This window comes from Halyomorpha halys, unplaced genomic scaffold (genome assembly GCF_000696795.3).
Source record: "Halyomorpha halys isolate HHAL.00 unplaced genomic scaffold, Hhal_1.1 Scaffold482.1, whole genome shotgun sequence".
NCBI classification, from domain to species: domain Eukaryota; kingdom Metazoa; phylum Arthropoda; class Insecta; order Hemiptera; family Pentatomidae; genus Halyomorpha; species Halyomorpha halys.
This window is the reverse complement of record NW_027109248.1, coordinates 914913-932798: the sequence shown is the minus strand read 5'-3', so window position 1 is coordinate 932798 and position 17886 is coordinate 914913. Positions and strand designations below refer to the sequence as shown.

At 29.6% G+C, this 17886-nt stretch overlaps 2 protein-coding genes across 5 annotated transcripts in view; one reads left to right on the top strand and one right to left on the bottom strand.

Moving 5' to 3' along the window:
* Window positions 1–17886, top strand: part of LOC106683418 (RCC1 and BTB domain-containing protein 1) — a 61286-nt gene that overhangs the window by 2937 nt on the left and 40463 nt on the right. The window lies entirely within an intron of this gene.
* LOC106683419 (beta-1,4-N-acetylgalactosaminyltransferase bre-4) overlaps window positions 1–17886 on the bottom strand; it is a 72210-nt gene that overhangs the window by 27389 nt on the left and 26935 nt on the right. For 2 of the 3 annotated variants that reach the window (XM_014424879.2, XM_014424880.2), the window contains exon 1: window positions 474–595. The exons of the other annotated variant lie outside the window; for it this stretch is intronic. In XM_014424879.2, coding sequence (XP_014280365.1) covers window positions 474–522 — 49 coding nt within the window. In that variant the 5' untranslated portion in view covers window positions 523–595. Of the gene's footprint in view, window positions 1–473; window positions 596–17886 lie in introns of those variants that run through there. 3 annotated transcript variants of the gene reach the window in all.

Genomic DNA, 17886 nt, shown 5'->3' with positions numbered 1-17886 from the left:
TGGGATACATGATACCTTATTTATTTTTGCCAAATATATTACATCTTTAAAGGAAATTTAAAGCTTAAACTTTAAGAAGTATGTACTGTGTACTTTAGCTACGTAAATATTATGAGATTACTTAATAACAAATTAATTATTGTTCATAAAAAAAATATATAAAAGCGGAAATTCACCAACAAAATTTTTTTTTTTTGGACAAAGGTTGGGTGAAAAGCTAGCTTACATTAAATATTTTAATTACAAAAAGCTAGCTTAAATTAAATAGTTTAATTACAAAAAGCTAGCTTACATTAAATAGTTTAATTACAATTTATGTTTTTTTAATCACACCCATTCAAATAAAAAGGAAGATGGTCCCCTTTTTATTTGAATATAAAAATTGTATATTTATTTAATTATTTTTACTTACGATGTATCACAGCTAAAGCGATGATATATACTTAATTCTATTGTGTTATTTTTATATTTACCACTTTTTAACGCACACTTCCTTTTAATGGATAATATTATATTCCTCATATAAAATTATGCTTGATACAAAAGTTTCACTGCATTAAGTTTTTGTGTTTTGTCAACTACAAACACTGCTTCCTTATGATATGAACTATAAAATATATTTTTGAGGCCATAAGGGAGAATATTTTTTTTTTTTACCATAAAATAATTATTCTCCAATAACAGGACTACATTTAAATTTTTAAAAAAGTAGATAGAGACGAAAATCAATCAAATTTTAATATAATGTTCGATTATTATAAATGTGTATTTAATTTAAGTATTGTAATGTTTAATTACAAAATGTCACGATGCTTAATTATTGACATTATAACAGACATAACCTAGAACCGAGATAAGAACGACGCGATGTTTGATGTTAATCACATTTTCCACATTCCTCCCGAATAATCATAGGAAGTGGTAGATAACTTGAGGATATTTGTAGATTTTTATTTAAAAAAAGTACTCGGTATTTAACCATCTTGTGAATATTAAAGTTGTTTAACACGCAAAAATAATTGGTTTTTCTAAGGTTATGTTTAAGTCGAAAATTTATATCTATAATCAGTAAGAAAATATTAATATTTAATTTAATTTTCAAAGGTAAATTCGAATGGATTTCGACACTAAACCATTCCAAGTTACTAAATCAGTTGTTACCAATTAAATTATATTTATTTGTTGATTTTAGGTTAAGCCAGATATGCGGTTAAGTTATGATGAGCTGATAATAAATAAAAGATGCGCTTAACCATTTCAGGATTTTATTATATTAATTAAATTTTAACGTTTTTTTTGTTAATTGAAAATAACATTTATTCAATGAAAGTGACCTCTTATACTAAGGAAAGAATAGTGGCTTAAGGTTTTGAAAATAAAGTATTGTGCAACATATTTGGATCAAAAAAGATGAGTCGAATGAATGAAATGAATATAGTAAGGCTGTGAGACTTAGTAAAGTTAATGTTAAATAATAAACACTGAAACGACGGGTTAACGTTTGAGGGGTTTGGTAAAGTTCAAAAATATTTTAGTAACAAATTTATTAAATTACATTAACTACTTGTGCTTACGTATGAACAAAATTATTTTTTGGACACGCCTTTATTTCAACAACTGTAATATATTTCATTCCCGAACGATTAATCATTAACCTTAAAATACGATAGGTAATTACTCATCACTACTCAACAGAAATGACTAGGAAGCTATTCTATGTACTTGGTTTTTCTTTATTATGACTGATACTATTTTTGTATCATGATCTGGAAGAACAGTTAATAAATTAGGAATTAATATAATATCATTGAGATCTGTGTTAAAAAACGTATTACATTCCTCAAAGTAACAAAAAAAAAGTATATTTCGAAGTAAACGGCAAGAAATTTCGAAACATTTCCTCATGAAAACGTAGATCTATTGACGTCACACTTATGTCGATTTGTCACGCTTAGTTCTACAAAAGATAAACTTTTGGACAAAATGCTTTATTCCACTTAAGGAATAATCTAAGACAATATTATTCTCTCGAAATTTTGAAGCTTTTGAAAGAAAATGTTTTCAAATTTTAACATATAAAAGTTAAAAGTTAAACATTTTTGTTGAAAGAGATACTGTGGTAGAGAAGACTAAAGCGTGAAGACGTGATAGCTGAGCACGCTGGAGCGAGGGTCCCAGAGTCTTTAGAGTTCAGAGCGTTGTGGGTTCGATTCTGGATCAGTTAATATTTATTTCGAAATGAATCTTGGCATTTTCACGTTGTTAGGTCCTCGATGGAGAACTTGAGACATAAAAAAATAGTTCCAAAAAGGCTTTACTACAGGAAGATCGTGCATAGACCATATTTTTACAATGAGTCATCTTCAAAATATCTGAGGAAATATAAAGATGTAGATTAGTAGATTTAACTAGAAAAGACGTATGACTCGAGAAAAAGTCTATGGGAAACTTTAAAAGAATAGTGAAGAAGGCAAAGTAAACACTATGAAAGAATTCTACTGCAGCAATGCCTGTAGGATTAAAATGGATCCAAGACTCTCTAGGAAACTCCAAATGTCAAAAGCGCTTGTACAAGGATGCTGCCTTTCACCAATCCTATTCAATATTTATGTAGATGTGGCTCTCTGACAGTGGAAAAGGAAATATGAGAAAATGGGAATAAGAATCAGTGAAGATATATCCATCGCAAACCTTATGTTTGCTAATGACCAAGTAATATTACCCTATAGAGAGGACATCATCTACATGCCCTTGTAAATTATTGAATCTTAAGAAATAGGGGCTGAATAGCAATTAAAAAACAGAACACCATATCGGATGATATAGTGATAGATAACAGTCATAAAAACAATGGAGAAGTTCTGATATCTTCAATAATGAAGGAACCTTCACCAGCGATATTGAATATAGAAGATGGCCACAGACAATGTGAAATTGTGTCTTCTGTAGCTTATATATACCTACAGCCCAATTCCCAAGAGGCTACTATATGAATCAATAGTTGATACCATAAAGATACATGCCTCTCCTTTGCTAGAGATGAGGCAGAAGAGACTCATAAATTGTTTCAGAAAATTTAACTCCTCGTTTCCAAGGCGCTCTCATGTCCCCATTGGTATACCAAGTTGAAGTGGCTTTATCCTACTTCCCGATGGCAATACTTCTTTGGTATTTTTCTTTTCCAAGTTTTTAAAATCTATAAACTTTCCAACATCCTTCATTTCCTTACTCTTCATTGATATATCCGTTCATTAAATATTAGATCTCAACTGATTATATACTCTTAAGAACTGCTTCAACAAATCCTTCGTCATTCATGCAACCTCTTTCAGGAATTGTCACCCCATTTCTATTTGTCAATTATCCGTTCTTTCCTTTAAATAACACCTATTTTTCCTCCTACTTTTCTTATAAACCAACGAGTCGATGTACACAATATGCATAGCTATAATATTAATTACTACTATAAAATTGTAATTGTAATTTAAATACCACACTATTGTGAATATTTTGCTAGAAAAAATTCATACAAGTCTGAACTATGTAATTATTCAAAGGAGGCTTTTGTCCCAGGATAAAATTATGTTTTCATTATGCTTCGCAAATATGGGCCATTGATGACTCCATAAAACACTGTTAGGTAGGGATTTAGGAAAAGGACCTTAGGAGAAGAGGAAGATTCAGACGGGGAAGGATACTAAGTGAAAGAATATGAGAACTAATGGAGGAGGAAAAGAACAATTTTAAATCGTACATTAAGTTACTTTGAACATCTTAAAATAAAATTTAACTACGGAATAGAAAGTGAAAGGAAGAAAGAAAAAGGGAAAACCTAGTGTAAAACGGAGAGATGAGTTGGAAGGAAGTTTGGAGGGACATGACATCAGAAAAGAGCAAGAAACCATAAATAAAGATTGGAAAAACTTTTTAATGGAATTTAGTTCAAGGAAAAATTCACTAAAAAATCATAAAAACTTTGAGAACGCTGTATGGTAAAAATTCATTATTTTGCAGTGGGTTTGTTTATGCACTACATTAATGTAGAGAAGCAAGGACATATGAGGGCAGAGCTAACGTGTTATGTAAGATTATTCAACTGTTATGTTTTCATCCACTGAAAATAACACGCGCAAGGTTACTTCAGAAGGAAAAACTAATTAATAATAATTTACATGTGGCAGTTTCACTATTCAGTACTACGTTTGTCTGGTGTCATCTGATTTGCGTGGGACAAAATCCTAGAGCCACCACGAACTTTGGTGTTCCGGGAGCCATTACAAAAAAGATTTTTAGTTTCATACTAAAATTTGGGCATAAAAAATGTCCATGTTTATTGAACTTAATTGAAATTGACGAGTCACATCTTAAAGCCTTTGGAATAAAAAAAAAAAAAATAGACTTGGTGAATATGGTGTAGTCCCAAAAAAAGAAAAGAAAAAAAAAAGAGCAAATAAATATGGCATTAGAAATGTAAATTTCCAACGACGGCAGACGACCGAAACTTTATTTTATTTTACTAATCACTATTTTATTTTGCAATTCACTAAAATTGTTATTAATTTTTCATTCAACGCTCACATGAAAAACATTATGTAAAACTTTATTATCAATTTACTCAATTTTGATCCTTTTTTCTCTCTCTCAACTTTTATTCTTTAAAATTCTCCAACAAGAAATCTATTTAAAAACAAAATTTTATGATATTATTTTAATGATTAATTTATTTTAAAGATGGGAAAAGGGCAATTAGCCTGCAATTTTGGTTTTTGTTGAAAAGTTGAAGGAAATAATGTAATTGTTATATAAAAACAAAAAACTTTTTGTAGATTGTATCCTTGAGAATGGCCTGAGGGCCGAAACGTTGTAGAATTGTAAAGAATAAAAGTTGAGAGAAAAAAAGGATCAAAATTGTGTAAATTGATAATAAACTAAACCACTCTCAAACAATCATATATAAAAAATAATTAATCTAATTATGTAAAACTTTTTTAAAGTAGAGTCGATCTGAACTTAAAAGAGATCTGTACGTTTAGTATTATCTGAGATACTGTTTTTCCAAGAACAGCCAATATTTTTCGAAAAATGAGATCATTTTATGGCTATATTGTTGAGTTTCCAAACACTTCAGTATGACTAATAGTTCATGAAATGTCAACATTTATTCAAGATTACTCATTATTGACAAATATACCATAATGTCAAAATCTGGTTGATATATTTTTTATGCCACTCCAGAAAATCTGATATCAATCATATTTCACCAACTTAATTAATAATTAAATAATGCTTATGTCATGCTATTATTTATATATTACATTTTTAAAAGATTTTGAAATTATGCTACATTTGTCGAAAACAAGTCATCTTAAAAAATATCTGATATCTCAAGAACTATTAGACATACAGGCGTCTTAAATACTCAAAATGAAGCTGGTTGAATTAACGTTTAAGTAAATGGTCATCTTCGGTAGGAAGAATTCCAAATTCTAATAATTTCCACGAAATTTGTCAAAATATATTCACAAATTGGCGATACCTACTTAATATTATGGGTTCTTACTAGATAATTTTTCATTAATATAATTAGATGTAATACTCTTCCTTGTTAAAGTTCCGGTCACCAACGCCAATATTTTATTCATGTATATATTTAGTGTTTATTTATATAAATGAAAACAAAAATACATAATATATAAAAAAACAAATACATAATATATAAAATATACAAAGTAATTTTGAGTAAAGACCGTATGATTAATATTAATAGTAAATTTTTGCAAAATTTTCGAATTATGTTGCAACATGACAATATAGGAAATACCTAATGACAGCCCCGAAACGATGTTAATAATTCATTAAAATAAAGAATTTTAAAAAGGAAGGTGATACCTAATTTTATGAAAATAAAAAAAAAATGCTGTTTTGGGGAAAACTCTTACTATTAAACCATTATTGCCTTAAATAAAAAAAAAAAAACAATATATTTTAGCAAATTTACTCTACTTCAAAAAACATTTTCATTATTTTTCCGACGAAATGCACGTCGATTGCTATAGGATATTCCTAGCTCACTTTTTTCCCGTTTATTTGCCTTTTTTTTCCCCCTTCGTTACTTAGATTATTATCATATTCACCATCATTTTTTTTTTAACAGATATTCCTTCCATTATAAACTTCCTAATCATCCAAACCCACTAGTTTCTAACCTTACTTCCTCTTCCATTCCAGAAAATCCTCCGAAGCGCCTAAAAAGAAGATGGACACGAGACCTGCTTATATAAAAACGTCGACGTCCTAATGTAGTTTCTCTACACGCCTGTATGACTCCATAATAACTTACATTAAATTTACTAAATGTATAATTATGTACAGTTGTAAATTCCAAAAACATTAAAAAAAAAACACAATTTTTTTGTTACAACCACTTTAAGGCAGATGTTAATTTTACTTGCACTTACTTATATATGGAATATATAAGTAAGGAAAAGAATGTCGATCGTGCAAAATTTCGAATTTGAGTTTTTGATGGAAATACACGTTTTGAGGTCAAATAAGCAAATTTCACAATTTTTTTTGGTACGTGTTTTTGTTCATAATTTTCACCTTCCCTAGCCTTTAGATTTTTTTTTTCCAAAACCACAAAAATAGCATTAACATTTGTCAACACAAGGCCACTAATCTACACAAAACTTGAGGTAAACTTAACTAGGTTAGTAAGATGCGCACACCACATCAAAGTTTTTCATTTGAGGTCAAAGGACTTAATCATTTTATATGGCCAAACTTTAGTATGGAATAAGTTTTATTTTGTCATGGCCTTCTGAATAGTTATCTGACATAATAGCTGAGCTATTTTTTTTTTTCAGCGATAAGTCTGAACATCTGTTTTATTCTTTATAAAATTAGTTTTGAACTCCATTTCATAAAATTTTAATATTAATTAATACAGTGTACAGAAACTTCCTGTTCCTAATTTTAACTTATAATAGGAATGTGCATTTTTTAAACAGATTTCTTACTTTTACTTTCTCTTGGAGCTTTCCCAAGAAACCATGAGAGATTTTCACCTTTAATTATAAATTAGGTGACAGGAATAATTTAACGTTGGCCCGAACCCAAGATTCGCTTATAAACCGAAGTTTCATACCTGCCTCTTTTAATTGGTCTATCACTTTCAAAATAAAATCACGAATTAAAATATTTTATGATTCTTTAAAATATTAAGATACATTAATTATGGTACTAATGAAATACAATACTGTGAATTATAATGACGATAATGATACAATGATATAATAATTATTTAAACAAATTTTATTGAACAACAATACCAGCCCCGAACAAGATAGCAGAAGATTATTATATATAGGAAATTATTATTATTATTATCAGTGCAATGCTATCATAAATAAATACAATTAGAACAAATTATAGTTTTTGTTGTTTGTTAGAGCTTTAGAGCGTAAAACCCAACGCCTATATTTCATATTTTTTTCCCTACATAATTGGATTTATACATTAGATATTTCATTTTTTTATTTCAATCAAAAGATTCTGAACTCTTTAAATTTAAGGTAGTTCATGAGTTCAAATATAGAGTTTAATTCTTGTTTGATAGGTTTTTCTTCTTAAAAGAGTTAATACCGATTTTATTTATTTTTCGTCATCACTGATGTACGTGGTCCCACCCCTAAACTATTTAAAACCGTAGTGAAGAAACAGATTTTTTGGAAGATCTGGCTCACTAGTGTACTTTTACGATATTAACATTTTAGCGGTGGCTGCTTGTTAATCAGGAAGTCAGATTCCCTATTAGTACAAGTGCCGGGAAGAAAAAAAGGCATTTATCTCACCCCAATTTTTGATAACTGAATACTGATGAAAACTATGTATAATTACTAGTCAAAACTGATGAGCCTGCCGAGTATAGGTAGAGGGAATAAAAAATGGCGGCTGTTTCAAAACCGTTAATTTTTCATTCGGAGCTATATATTTTAAAAACTACCGAGAACACCAGAAAATCTAAAAGAACATTGTTTAAAGAAGAATAAATTTTCTGAAATATTAGCCCTAATAGAGCTATTTACGTCTAATAGTTCTCGAGATATAGCCTTTTAACAAGTAACATTTTAAAAAAATGTACTGAAATATCAGTAGTTAATTAATTCATTTTTAGAAATCTATATCTCAGGAACTATGTGACGTGCAAATGTCTATTAGCACTCAAATTAAAGCTAGTTTAATGTACTATAAAGTAGTTTACGACCTTTACCTTCGTAAGAATAGTAGTTTTCATGATATTTGCTAAAATAAATTGATGTATAGTTGTTTGGACAATAAGTTTTATTTATGAAAAACTTTATTTCAGAAACCACTGGACGTACAGATTTCTGCCATCACTCAAATTAAAGCTAGTTAAATTTACTATCATATATTTGATATCGTTTATCTTTGTAGGAGTTGTAGTTTTTATGATATTCACGTATGAATAAAAATTTGTCCGAACAACTATAAATCAATTTATTTTAGCAAATTTCATGAAAACTACTACTCCCACGGAAATAAACGTAATCAACTACTTTATAGCTCATTAAACTAGCTTTAATTTGAGTACTAATAGACATCTCTACGTCAAATGGTTTTTGAGATATAGATTTTTCAAAATAAATTCACTAACTACTGATCTTTCAGTACGTTCCATACAACATTTTTGAGTCTAAATAGCTCTATTAGGGCTTACATTTTACCAAATTTACTCTCCTTTAAATGACGCTCTTTTAGATTTTCTATTGTTGTTGGTAGCTGTAAAGGTATAGAGCTCCGAATAAAAAATCAATTATTTTTAACGTTTTAACAGCCGCCATTTTTATTCCCCCTACCTATACTTGGCAGACTCATCAATTTTCACTAGTAATTATACCTAGTTTTCAATTAAGTAATTAAAAATTGGGGTGAAATAACTACTATTCCTACGAAGGTAAAGGTCATACACTACTTTATAGTACTTTAAACTAGCTTTAATTTGATTCCTAATAGATATAGACATAGTTCCTGAGATATAGATTTCGCAAAATGAATTAATTAACTACTAATATTTCAGTACATTTTTATGAAATGTTGTTTTTTAAAAGGCTATTTCTCGAGAACTATTAACGTTACTCGAGACGTTAATAGCTCTAGTAGGGCTAATATTTCAGAAAATTTATTCTTCTTTAAATAATGTGCTTTTATTTTCTGGTGTTCTTGGTTGTTTTTAAAATATATAGCTCCGAATGAAAAATTAATGGTTTTGAAACAGCCGCCATTTTTTATTCCCTCTACCTATACTCGGCAGACTCATCCGTTTTGACTAGTAATTATACATAGTTTTCATCAGTATTCAGTAATAAAAAATTGGGGTGAAATAACTGTCTTTTTTTTCCTCACCCAAGATTATTTTCTAAACTACTCTGGGTTATCAACAGAACTAAACAATGTACTAATTGTAATCAATACTTATTTAATATTGGAAATGTGAAAAAAATTTACAAAAAAATTATTTACTAAGGATGCTTTTCTTGACTTTTTATAAAAAAAAATCGTGAATTACTTCTTTAAAGCCTATTTTTCTAAGTACATCAGTAATAAGCTGCTCATTGTTTCTTGATGTTATCGAACATATCAGATCATTTTTAATTAGTTTTAATTTATCGCAGGAAGATGGTGGCCTTTTGGATCGTGGTTCTCTGGGTTATTAGTGTATAGATGACTCTGATAAGAAAGCATTTTTACACATCTGTAATGATAAGTATAAAGGATTTAAGTCCATATTCTTGATTTTTCAGGAGGCGGAAAATAAAGTTCAAAAAATTCTGTATAAAAACTTATCCGTTCAATACAGTTTTAACCAGGACATTATCATAATATACAACTTAAATCCTTTATACCAATCGATAGACAATTTTGTTGTGTACTTAACTCAACATCGATATTTTTTGGACTTAAATACTTTATAAGGATGCGAAGATAGTTGACCGTGGATAATATATATGAGGAGAAGGTTGGAGGTGCAGTCAGAGAATAAAACAAATTAGTTGTAAGAACTTATTTAATAGGGGCAACGTTTCGGCCAGAGTTTCTAGCCTTCATCAGGGCTAAGAACAAAGAGCAAGATAGCCAATAAATACAAAAAAAATATAAACAAGATGATTAAAGTAAATAATTATACAGAATAAAAATTAATAAAAATAAAGTGACGAAAGAAGTGGAAAATGAAACGTAATTAAATTTGTATTTCCTTGATTATGTTATTTTACTTTAAAATTAAATTACCTATGTATACGCTTTATTTTCAACTTCTTTCATAATTTTATTTTTATTAATTTTCATTCTGTATAATTTTTTACTTTAATCATCCTGTTTATTTTTTTTTTGTATTCATTGGTTGTTATCTTGCTCTTTGTTCTTAGCCCTGATGAAGGCTAGAAACTCTGGCCGAAACGTTGGCCCTATTAAATAAGTTCTTTCAACTTATTTGTTTTATTCTCTGACTGCACTCCCAAACATCTACTCCTCATATATATTATCCACGGTCAGCTATCTTTGCATCATTATAAAGTATTGAAGTCCAAAAAATATCGATGTTGAGTTAAGTACACAACAAAATTGTCTATCGACTGGTATAAAGGATTTAAGTTGTATATTATAATAATGTCCTGTTTAAAACTGTATTAAACGGATAAGTTTTTATACAGAATTTTTTGAACTTTATTTTTCATCTCATGAAAAATCCTATATATACAAATCCTCCATACTTATCAGTACAGATATATGCAGCTTTTTATTAGAAATGCCTGGGATAATGATGGAATAATATAATATTGAATAACCTTGATTTCACGATAAGACGGAGTGTTTTAGATTTCCTAGTCCTGTATTGGACTACAAACGACTCATTATTTTCTCAGTATTTTTGCCAATTATTCTTATATCCTACATATCCAAATTGATTTCAGTAAGTATGCTTCAGCGGATATTTTAGAAATCTCTGTATAATAAGTACACAATTATATCACTCATTACTGTACTGGTTATTAATTAGAATTTTATTCATTCATATTAATATTCCCTTAGTTTACTGCGTTCTTTTTTTATATGTCATTTTAATACAACTTTCTACGTATATTCTTGTAGTTTTTAATATTTTATAATTTATTTATATTTTTTTTATTCAGCCCCTACAAAGTGGGGCGAAATGCTCGTTACTATATATGAGTACAAATAAGTTCCCTTATTAAATAAGTAATGGTCGACTTTAAGTATGATATTTTTATATACCAGGACTCCCGTATTTGACTATCATTGACATTTTCCATCGTCTTCAACTAACCCCTATTGTCTTCCATTCTGGTTACTAATCTTAAACCATTTTTATTGGCGGGACTCCAGGAACTCGTTAATCGGAGTGACCTTGAATTCCTCATCTTATTGCGGATGCAATCGTTTTGCTCTGCCTTCGTAACTATTTTATTGTTATAAATAAATGTAAATGCAAACGTTTTATTGCTTTCTCATGCCTCTCGCCTGTTTATAGTTGTAGTTTTTATTTTAGAATTATAGTTGATAGTAAAGAAATGGGGCTACTCAGTAGGTATATCGGGTCTATTTTATTTTTGATCTTCGGAGGAATAGAAAGATGGTTAATATGCAACTGAAAGATAGGGTAATTTAAATTAACAAGGTTTAGGTTTTTATTAGTTTAAATAGCTACAATTAAATAAATATTTAAATATCACTTAGCACAAAAAAAGAGTATGTATTTCTTATAAAAAAAAAAATGAAATAGTATAAACCTAGAAAAAGTTTAAATGGAAGGAAGAAATTCTATATTAGATGTCTAGGTATCAACATTTATTATTAAAAAGGAAAATAACTAAGATCTAGAGAAAAATGGATTGATTGAAATGAAAATTAAAGGAAAACAAAATGAACTATACCTAACAAATCTATAACATATACATTTATTAATAACTAGCAGAAAATAACTCATTACTAACGTAAGATAGAAAAACAAAATTAAACCAATCGATTTCTGGTATTTCTCTTTTTTATTATTATTTGTTTAACATAGGTTTCTAATGGTCAAATTTAAATACCTACTTAATAATATATCGAATAAAAAATATTGGTCAAAATTATTTATATCTTTCTGTTAAAATGTAGCCATTCCGATATATTGAAATTTTCCTAACATACCGAGTAAGCTGACCACATTAGCTTTTTGCATAACATCCAAATATTAAGCGGTAAAAGGATGTTCTAGGATATCTTGAAAATTCTTTTTCGTTCAATTGGATTAACACCGGTATAATTATAGTAAACAAAAATGAGATAAATATGTTAAAAATCAGTAAGAAGTAAATAATAAATAGTATAAGGAGAAGATGGTTGGGAGGGGAGGGGGGAGGTGCGGTAAAAATAAAACAGAAATAAGTTGAAGTAACTTATTTAATCGTGCCAACGTTTCGGCCAGAATTTCTAACCTTCATCAGGGCTAAGAATAGAACAAGATGAATACAAAAAAGAAAAAAAAATGGAAATAATAAAATAAAGTGATGAAAGAAGTGGAAAATAAAATGTATACATAGGTAATTGAATAAGTAGGTAAAATAACATAATTAAGGAAATAAAATTAAAATGAAGTTATATAAAGCAAAGAAATATGAATATAATAGTTTAATAATTTAAAATTAAAATTATGGAGAGAAAAAAAAATTTATGTAACCATATTATTAGATAAAGAGGCAAAATATAAGTTAAGTTTAACAAAAGAAATGAATAGAAAAATTTTAAAAAATGTTTAAAAACAACAATTATAATATATGGTAAACATAACTAATAACGCGGGTAAGGAAAATTGAGAAAGGATAGAAAAGAACCATCTTCTCCTCGTATTTTTTTTCATCGTTGACCCTTGTTTTGAATAAAGAAATAGTTACATTTCCTGGAAATTATAAATTGTGACAGAAATGATTAAGCTTCAATTTGACGTTTGATAACACGACGACACTAAACCCGGTATTATGGTAATGAAAACTATTAATGTCAATATTGGAACTACCATCACTTGACGGTGGAAGCGGCCAAGAACTTCCACGACTTAGACAGTAATAGTACAAAGGGGTTGAAAGCGCGAAAAAGGAAAATTCAAAATTTTAATAAGCAGTTGATGGTATCTTTTCGTTTATCGAACGAAAGACTGGAACAAAGGACTTACAATTCAACAAGAGTTCATTAAGGCAGCCTTTGATCTGAGGAACGTGGGGGAGGGCGCTTTTAAGAGCTATGAATTATTTTAGAAAATTATTCACTTCAAATTGCTGTCGTAATTGAGGAAAATCGAAACAGGGAAATGAGGGTTCAATGATGACATTATTCGCAATATAAGAAACAGCCTTCTTATTAGTTTTGTTGCTCAGAGCAACAAACTATATCAAAATTTCAGGTCTTAAGAAAAATGAATTTGAAAAATCATTGGATAATTACGAATCATCTAGAGATCCGCATAAAAATTATAATTTAAAGGCAAAATAAGGGTAAAAAAAAAATTTACATAAATAAATTTAAAAAAAAAAGATAAAGTAAAAAATAATAATATAAAAAACAAAACCAACAGACTTCAGATTGAAATTGACTAAAGTACATCTCTAAAAATTACTGTAAATCTCACAAATTCTTAAATATACTTATTCATGTCTCATTGCTTTTCCAGAATTTAGAATTGTCTTAATAAATCCACTTCGACAGGAGGGAATTTCCGAAACGTCCTTCACTGCCATCTATAGTAATGTGTTTTGAAAAAAGGTTTTACAAGAAGCTTATATGATCAGACCACAGTTGGAAAAGTGTTGTATATCGACATTTTAAAAAAAATTCTCAATATTTTTGTACGATAGTTTTGATTAGATATAGATATTAAAATTTGACTATAGAATACTGATTTAAAAAAAAATGATTTGCTTATTTAAATTTCAAATTCATTATTAATTCAATTTTGATTTTCTGCTATTTCTTTTTTAAATTTAAGAATGCTATGCTGACCAATATAATTGGCAGACGTGTATTTTTTTTTTCAATAACATGTACAATTTTGTTTTATACCTTTACAATACTATCGACTGCTTTTTTAATCAGTTCGTATTTGTTGAAAGATTCCATGACGCTAATTATAAGTGATAGATTGTTAATGCCACAAGGCAATCAAAATTATATATAATACATTTCATGTATTATATAGGGTGTTTTTTTAAGCCCGATAGAACTTGAAATTGTAAAAAATAACACAAAAAATTAAATTGCAATCAAAATTTTTTTTTTATTCGAAAGATCAATACGTGACATTAACATTTGAAAATGATTTCGGGCATATGGGCACCGCGGCTGTTCTTGACGAAGCGCATTCTGTAAAATTGTGTTCAGCGATGAGGCGCATTTTTGGCTTAACGGGTTTGTTAATAAGCAAAATTGCCGCATATGGTCGTGCGATTTGACACCTCTCGATTATTTCCTGTGGGGCTACGTGAAGTCACTGGTTTATGCTGATAAACCAGCAACAATTGACGCCTTGGAGGCCAGCATTGTTCGTGTTATTCGTGACATACGGCCAGCAGTGCTCGAAAAAGTGGCCCAAAATTGGACGTCCAGAATGCGCTTCGTCAAGAACAGCCGCGGTGCCCATATGCCCGAAATCATTTTCAAGTGTTAATGTCACGTATTGATCTTTCGAATAAAAAAAAAATTTTGATTACAATTTAATTTTTTGTGTTATTTTTTACAATTTCAAGTTCTATCGGGCTTAAAAAAACACCCTATATATTTTATAAAGTAATTTCAATCTTTTATTTTTAATGAAGGATACGAAAAAACCTCAGTGTGATTTCTAATTCATGACAAAAGGCTTATCTCTGAATGCTTTTATATTCAACTAGAACCTTCTTCCATCAATTCAAAAACCGAAAAACAGATGCTATAGTTACATATTCTCAAATACTTAATTTATTAAAACAGTATATAAAAAATAACTTACTTCTAAGAAAAAACTTATCATAAACTACTTTATAGTACATTCAACTAGCTTTAATTTGAACGCTAATGGACATCAGTACATTTAATAGTTTCTGTGATATACTTTTTCATAAACCAAATTTCATTTCAAAACAATATTTCATGTACTATATATGTATGAAGTGAAAATTTGATTGTATGAAGGGTTCGAAAAAAAAAAAAAAAAACTCAGTGTTATTTATTTTATTTTCAATTTTTTTTTTGTTGGTCAAATTAAGCATTTACTATCTCTTAAGAAAATCAACTTATATATATCAACTTCGTTTATATTTCTTTGGTTGTTTCATTAATTATGAAATATATTTTGTGTTATCAGCTGGAAGGGTAATTTTCGTTTTACTTTCCATCACCTCTTCGGGTTTCAATTCAAAGTTTATAATTACTTTCTTGAGATAAACCATATATTGATTTTTCTTTTGTATTGTGTAAATTTATTACAGTTTACTGCCGATTGTCTACCTCCTTTAACACGACTAAAATGAAAACACTTGACCAACTAACCATTTTTCAATTGCGCCCCTAGTCCGAACAATGGGTCCAAATAGTTATATAAATTTTTATATTACTTGTAATTACTTTCACTACAATTTTCATTTACCACTTGGAGTCAATTCATGAACTGAAAATCTTTAGAGACAGCTAAAAAGGATGCAATCTGCCAGAACGAATTCAGTACCTTGAATGGCCCAATCAGAGCGGATCGGAAATAACTGCCTTCGCATGTAGATTAGGCTTCTAAGTGAGGTGGCCTCAGCTCACAATAATCTCATCACGGAGGCAGTTGGGATGTCCCAAACTTATGTCACTTGTGTTTTAATAAACACCTTGAACAATTTCTTTAGATTGATTTAGGTATAGCATCATGAGAATAGGATATGAGCGTTTTAAATTTACATATCATTAATTCTTAAATCAGCATTCATACAATTGTGATGATTCATCATTCTCCAAAGTAATTTGTGGAAACTTGCAGCGTAAATCGACCAGAACAACAGGTTAAAATCCAATAATAAAGGCGAGAATCTGGACTACCGATTCGTACTCCATCTATACGATCTGCAATACTGTTATTGGAAAAAAAGATGTGGGGCAGGATGTGAAGCTCCATCTGTTCAAGTCTGTCTTCATACCGATACTTCTTTATGGAGTAGAGCTGGATCCTGAATGAGAGGTTACAAAGCCGTTTACTGCAACAGAGATGAAGTTTCTCAGAAGAATTATGAGGAAAACGCGGAAAGACTGTGTCCGAAATGTAAATCTTCAAATCAGGGAGGAGTTAAAGATAAGCCCAGTGATGGAAACTTTGGAGAGGAGGCAGCTGAGGTGGTATGGGCACGTCTGCCGGATGGACCACCACAGAGACCCAATAAAAAACTAGAGGCGAAGCCAATGGGGAGAAGCCCGAGAGGGCGACACAGAACCTCATACGCCAGCCATATGAAAAGAATTGGAAGGCGAAGAGGGAAGACTCTGGGAGAATTGAGGAACCTAGCGAGGGACAGGAACGCATGGAACCGATGATTGGAAACGCCCCCCCCCCTCACTTAAAGGCATATGGATGCAAGAAAAAAAGAAAAATAAGAAAGATTCGTACTTTGTTCATGCACATCGGGACTAGATTTACAAACTTATTTGGTATTTATTTATTAATTCCAAAATCAAAGAGAAAGTAAATTGTTGTACGAAACTGATTATAATATACCTAATATATTTAAGGCAGGTATATTTCTGGGATGCTATAGCAACTTTTTTTTCTGATTCACTCACTGGAATTTCTACTTTATATAATACATTTCACACTTCTTTAGAATTTTCTCAAAAACTACCCTGATTATTTATATTAAACTATGTAAATCAATGAACAAATAAGTTCGTTCCAGGAGTACTCAACCGTTTTTGTATCTGTGGGCACATTTATAGGTTATCTGCCTGTCCCTATGTAATATTTTTGTCAATTAAAATAAGTTTTTATAAAGAAATTAAAAACTGGGTCTCAACTGACAGTAGTTTCATTACTGCTACAGTTACTGTCGTTTATGAAGCTAGACCTGATAGTACTACTATACTGTCATGAAAGTAAATATTTTTGTGACGGTAAATGTCACACAGTTTAAACGACAGTCGCTAAGACTCCTCAAATAGTGTTTATAAACTATTTTGAGTATAACAATCTTTGAGTAATGTTTTGCATTTTGAAGTATGTTATAAATATACCGGGCTTTAAATTTTTTTTTTTGGGGGGGGTGGGGATAACATATCCTTTTAATCATTGAATATAAACATTCCAAAGAAATGAAATCACATTAATTACACCCTGACAAAAGGCATGATTACTCAAGGATGACACCGCAAAGCTTGGAAATTCCAACTGTTGGCTCCTAGTAATCATCACGTATTTATCTGTCATCATCATTCATCGTTATTGTTTATGTATATTATCTATAAATAATAGTAGATCCTAGAATTATTTTCTATTTGTAAAGCATAGTACTTGCAAATAGTAATTTTATTTAATTATATCTTACCTTAAGCACAAGCAAAAATCAGAAATCTTAAAAGTTAGAAATTAAAAAAAAAACGGAAGGAATGCGATCATAAGAGTGATCATCTTACAAATTAAATAAAAGTTGAAGTGATCCAGTCTTAAAACAAAAAAACGAAGACGAATAGATTTGTATTTTTGACCGGAATAATATTCTAGTCAAGAAAAGATTGAAATTAGAGCTTTGAGCTTCTTCAGGGTTCGACCAGGATGTCTTTACTTGAGAATCAAGTGTTTTTGGA